General features: G+C 35.8%; 2 protein-coding genes across 2 annotated transcripts; both read right to left on the bottom strand.

The window, feature by feature from the left end:
• Positions 1-2,939: 2,939 nt before the first annotated feature.
• Positions 2,940-3,598, bottom strand: LOC104100341 (calcium-binding protein KRP1-like). Its single transcript, XM_009607552.4, has one exon. The coding sequence runs from the start codon at positions 3,362-3,364 to the stop codon at positions 3,011-3,013; it is 354 nt and encodes a 117-aa protein (XP_009605847.1). The 5' UTR covers positions 3,365-3,598; the 3' UTR covers positions 2,940-3,010.
• Positions 3,599-5,173: 1,575 nt separating this feature from the next.
• Positions 5,174-5,527, bottom strand: LOC104100340 (calcium-binding protein KRP1-like). Its single transcript, XM_009607551.4, has one exon. The coding sequence runs from the start codon at positions 5,525-5,527 to the stop codon at positions 5,174-5,176; it is 354 nt and encodes a 117-aa protein (XP_009605846.1).

Genomic DNA, 5,527 nt, shown 5'->3' with positions numbered 1-5,527 from the left:
ATGAAAACCAAGAATACAGAAACTACGTCTTAATCCCAAGCAATTTGAGGTCAGTCATATGAATCATCAATTTTCATGTCGAACTATTTAAGCATATTGGAGTCCAATGAAAACCAAGAATAATAATTGTAAATAAATGATGTATTCAGAATTGGAATACACTTGGGATTTTTTCAGATAACAGTAGTGAGCTTAACGAGCCTCAAATTCAGGTACAAAATCAGGTTATATTATGATCTTGAGAATTCTTTGTTCCTTTGGACAACACAAAATAAATGTCCTATAAGGTAGGAAGAAAGTCAAATGCAACAAATATATTGGAAAGAAAAGAAAGAAGAACTATCCGCAGACACCGGAGCTCCGAAACTTTAAAGAGAGAACCAACAACAACTACGTCTCAGTCCCAAAACAAGTTGTTGTCGGCTATATAAATCGTCACATTGTATTTAAGTTCAACTCTTGCCATCATAGTACAAAACTTAAAAAGAGATCGCAAAGCCAAATTCAATAGTTTCAACTTTCAACTAGGGAACCCCTAACAATTTCTCAGTCCAATGTCTTACACATATAGACTCCCAACCCTTCTGCTCCAGAGAAAAATGGAGAGCTAAAACTGAGAGATAACAAGAACACCGCATGTAAGCAAGCCTCCAACCAGAAGTTCAAGCTATCGTGCTGCAACCCCGCCAAACCCCCTCTCCCCACCCCACCCAAACCCGTTCTTTCAGCACATTGTGCTCGGTATATAATTCACCTTGCGCCCTCAACCATTGACAGCATACACTCTCCAACCCGTCACCTGAAATAAGCATGATAGCCATCAGTCCAATATGCACCACCTAACATTGGCGCTCATCTCCATCTCTACTTCAAGGTTTGATTTAGGTATAAAATTCTTTTCATTTCTGAAATCAGGATACTATTCCACCTTCTAGGACAATAAACATTGAAGATGAAAGACAAAAGAGTGACAACTAGCATAACAAATGATGACTAATGAAAACATTTGCGAGAACCAACACCAACACCATGTTATATGTACATCTCCCATTCTTCTTCCTATTCCTTCATTCCATATTTCTATTCCACCAAACAAATTAGCTTCTCCTCTGCTTCGTAAAGGCAGAACTCTCAAATATGGAAGTTTACCTTGTAAACAGGTCCAGATCCTCCTTCACCAAGCTTGTTGTTTACTGCAAAATTATCAGTAGCATGAGCTACAGTAGCTGTACTGAAAATGCTTAGCTTCGAGATAGGAAAAGGAAATAATTACTACATGAATGTTAAACTAAAGATCCTTAAAAGATAACCAAAAACAACAACAACAATAATCCCACTAGTGGGGTCTGGAGAGGATAGTTTGTACGCAGACCTTACCCCTACCCTGGGGTAGAGAGGCTGTTTCCGATATACCCTCGGCTCTCTCCCTCCAAGAACTCCCCACTTTTGCTCTTGGGGTGACTCGAACTCACAACCTCTTGGTTGGAAGTGGAGGGTGCTCACCACTAGAGCAACCCACTCTTGTCAAAAAGAATGGAATATAAGTAATTATATTTGAAGGAGGTCAAGCATCACCAGTACTTTGTATTCCAATAAGATAAGAAATTGCATGTTTTCAAATTGGAGGGGATTGGGAGGGGGGGAACAGAATGCAACAATCTGAATTCTGAAGAATGCAATTACCATGACTCCATCGCGAGTTTAAAACATTTTGTTACATTTTAGTGTTATACAACACTGTGAAATTAGCTCTGCTGCACACACATTTATCCACCTTCTTCCTCCGAGAAACATAGTAGCAGAGAAGAACCAATCCAGAAAGCACGGCAACTGTGATTAGACTAATTAAGACTGCTTTACCCACACGTCTTTAGCAGTTAAAGTCTTAAAGAGAAGCAACTTCTATCAGCAATAAGATAAAGTAGTGACAGATTGACATACGATCTTAGAATGGGAGGATCTTTATTTATTTAAGCAATGCTCTCACTATCACTTAGAGATTGAGATTGATCGATACTATGGGACACTGCATGCGTTCTCCCCATTGAGTAGAGTAAAACAAGCATAATAGGGAATAAGCCAAAGAACATCCATAGGTTGATAACATTAGCTTACACGATTAGTCGTTAGGAATCCATAAAAAATCATCATATGATGATGCATTTAGCCATTCTGTACACAATCAAAATACACTTATTCATTACTATACAACAATTACAAGGAGAAAAAGACATAGACAAGCTCTGCCTGTCCCAAAGTGATGTTGACTTTGCCAAGAATTATATGTATGGGTGAACATGGTAAGATGAACCCTGAACTATTCTAAGGCTCGAGCAAATTCTTCAGGACCTTTCAGTGTAAACTTATGAGATGACTGGAGAATATTATCACAAAATTTGTGGTTTTTGCTCTCTTCTTGGTGGAGAGATTACCAACAAATTTAGCCGTCACAACAATAAGGGCAGCCCCATGCATAACGCATCCCATATTCACGCAGCGCCGTGGAAGGGCCGCACCCCAAGGGATGTGATATAGACAACCTAACCTAATACAAGCATTAGTGACTCACGGCTCGAACATGACCTATAGGTCACATGGAGACAACTTTATTGTTGCTCCAAGGCTCCCCTTCCCGACACACAAAGCATCCCGGATTCCACGGCTCGAATCCATGACCTATAGATCACATGGAGACAACTTGACACAACAATGCAATTTTCAATTAGCTGAGCAATTACAGAAAGAGGTGTAGAACTATTAGAGTCGTGAACTGGCAGCTATCATTTTAGTCAATTTTACTTGTAAAAGTAGGCAAATATCATTGTCAAGGTAACAAGCGTGAATATAGTCTAGTTTCCTAGGTTTGGTTAAAATAACAAGCTCAAAGACATACATAAATAAAGCCACAAACAACAACAAAAGGAGAATAACACAAAAGGTGCAGTAAACATCTGTGTATATTATCAATGTGTTTTATGTGTTTACATTATAGAAAGTATAAGAGAAAAAGTTAGAATGAAAACTCAGAATCTTGGTTAAGAGCCTCATCTAACAAAAACTGAGATTGTTCCATTAACTCAGGACTCAATCTAAACATCAAAACACAAAATTCCATCTGATTAAGAGCTCCATCTCCATCAAAATCACCTTCTTTAAGCATACTCTTAAGATCATCATCACTCAAATCTTGAAGCCCTAACAAAGCAGAGTTCTTTTTTAGACTCTCAAATGTAATGACATCTTTATCCCTATCCATTAATAACTGAAACCCTTTACATAACTCACCAATCAAACCATCCCCACCTAATTTTTCAGCCATAAGTGGCAAAAAATCATTGAAATTGGATTTTCTTGAAGTAGCCATTGAAGAAAGATAGAAAGAATTGATTTTGAGAGAAGCTTTGAACTGTTTTGGTAAGAAGGGTGTGTTTGTGAATAATATATAAGGAGAATTTGGACGGTAGAGAGGGGTTTCGGAGAAGGGGACATAGGGAAAAGGCCATGAGAATACAACTAAGAAACTGTCTTTAATGCGAAATTGCCTTTGCTTTGGACTGACGGTTAAAGAAATTGCCTCCCAATTTCTATGTTTGGTCCTGTTACGCCACTTGCCGGTTGATATTTGTCTTTTTGTATCTCTTTTTGTTTTTGTTTTTCTTTTTTGGTACATTGTTTAAAGAGAAAATTAGTTAATGAGGAGACGCCGCGTATTTTTATTTTTTTTAATTAAGTTTTTTCTTTAATTTCTTCATTGGCAGGAGTGAGAATATTGGTAATAGTTACGAATTATATTTTAATAAAAAAATAATTCAAATAATAACTATTAAGCGATCATTCGAAAATTACTTAGACCATCGTAAATAATTTATAGGCGATTGCTAGGTAATACATGGGCGATCTATGATTTAAACAGAATCTCTCACTTTATAAAAAATAATCTTGATAATAACTAATAAGTAATCAATCAAAGATTACTTAAGTGATTATAAACAATATATGGGTTATTTTTAGATAACACATATGCGATCTATCATTTTACTAGGATCTCCTACTTTATAACAAAATAATCCTAATAATAACTAATAAACGATCAACTGTAAATCATTCAGTCGATCATAAATAATATATGTGCGATTTCTAGGTAACACATAGGCGATCTATGATTCCAGCAGGATCTCCCACTTTATAAAAACGATCCTGGTAATAATTAATCGGCGATCAACCGGAGATCACACAGGCTAGCATAAATAATACACGTGCAATTTCTATATAACACATAGCCAATCTATGGTTTCATTAGGATCTCCCATTTTATATATAAAAAAGATCATGGTAATAACTAATAATCGATCGACCGGAGATCACTTAGGCGATCATAAATATTACATAGGCGATCTATGATTTCACAAGGATCTTCCGTTTTATAAAAAAAAAGATCCTAATAATAACTAATAAGCGATCAATCGGAGATCACTTAGGCGATCATAAATAGTACTTGGACGATTTCTAGATAACACATAAGCGATCTATGATTTCACAAGGATCTCGCACTTTATGAAAAAAATCCTGATAATAACTAACAAGCGATCAACCGGAGATCACTTAGCGATCATAAATAATATATGGGCGATTTCTAGGTAATACATAGTCGATATGTGATTTTTCCAGAATCTTCCACTTTATATAAAAATAAAAGAATCCTGATAATAAGTAATATGCAATCTGTCGACCATAGATTACTTAGGCGATCATAAATAATACATGAGCGATCTCTAAATAATACATAGCCGATCTATGAGATCACCGAGATCTCTCACTTTATAAAAATGAGCCTGATAATAACTAATAAACGATCATCCGAAGACCATTTAGGCGATCTACTACACCAGATTTTAGAAAATCTAAAGTACTCTCATGATCTTCCACATTTTTACCTACTGAAACCAGAAAATAAAATCTACTAATCAAATGCACATTTATCCAAAACGTCAACTATTACTCTAAGTTACAAGTATGAATATCCAAGAAAGTGAGCCCATTAATTCTTGTATCCCTATATATGTTTGCAATGTATTACATGATTACATTAAAAGGAAGTATTATAAAGTTAAAAAGGTAACAATGAGAAGTCACAATCTTTAAACCCCTAGCAAAGAGCCTAGAGACAAAAGAGTTAGAATGAAAAGTCAGAATCTTGGTTAAGAGCCTCTTCTAACAAAAACTGAGATTGTTCCATTAACTCAGGACTCAATCTAAACATCAAAACACAAAATTCCATCTGAGTAAGAGCTTCATCTCCATCAAAATCACCTTCTTTTAGCATACTCTTAAGATCATCATCACTCAAATCTTGAAGCCCCAACAAAGCTGAATTCTTTTTTAGACTCTCAAATGTAATGACATCTTTATCCTTATCCATTAATAATTGAAACCCTTTACATAATTCACCAATCAAAGCATCCCCACCTAGTTTTTCAGCCATAAGAGGCAAGAAATCATTAAAATTGGATTTTCTTGAAGTAGCCAT

The sequence above is a fragment of the Nicotiana tomentosiformis genome, chromosome 8 (genome assembly GCF_000390325.3).
Source record: "Nicotiana tomentosiformis chromosome 8, ASM39032v3, whole genome shotgun sequence".
NCBI classification, from domain to species: domain Eukaryota; kingdom Viridiplantae; phylum Streptophyta; class Magnoliopsida; order Solanales; family Solanaceae; genus Nicotiana; species Nicotiana tomentosiformis.
This window is presented reverse-complemented; position numbering and strand designations above follow the sequence as displayed.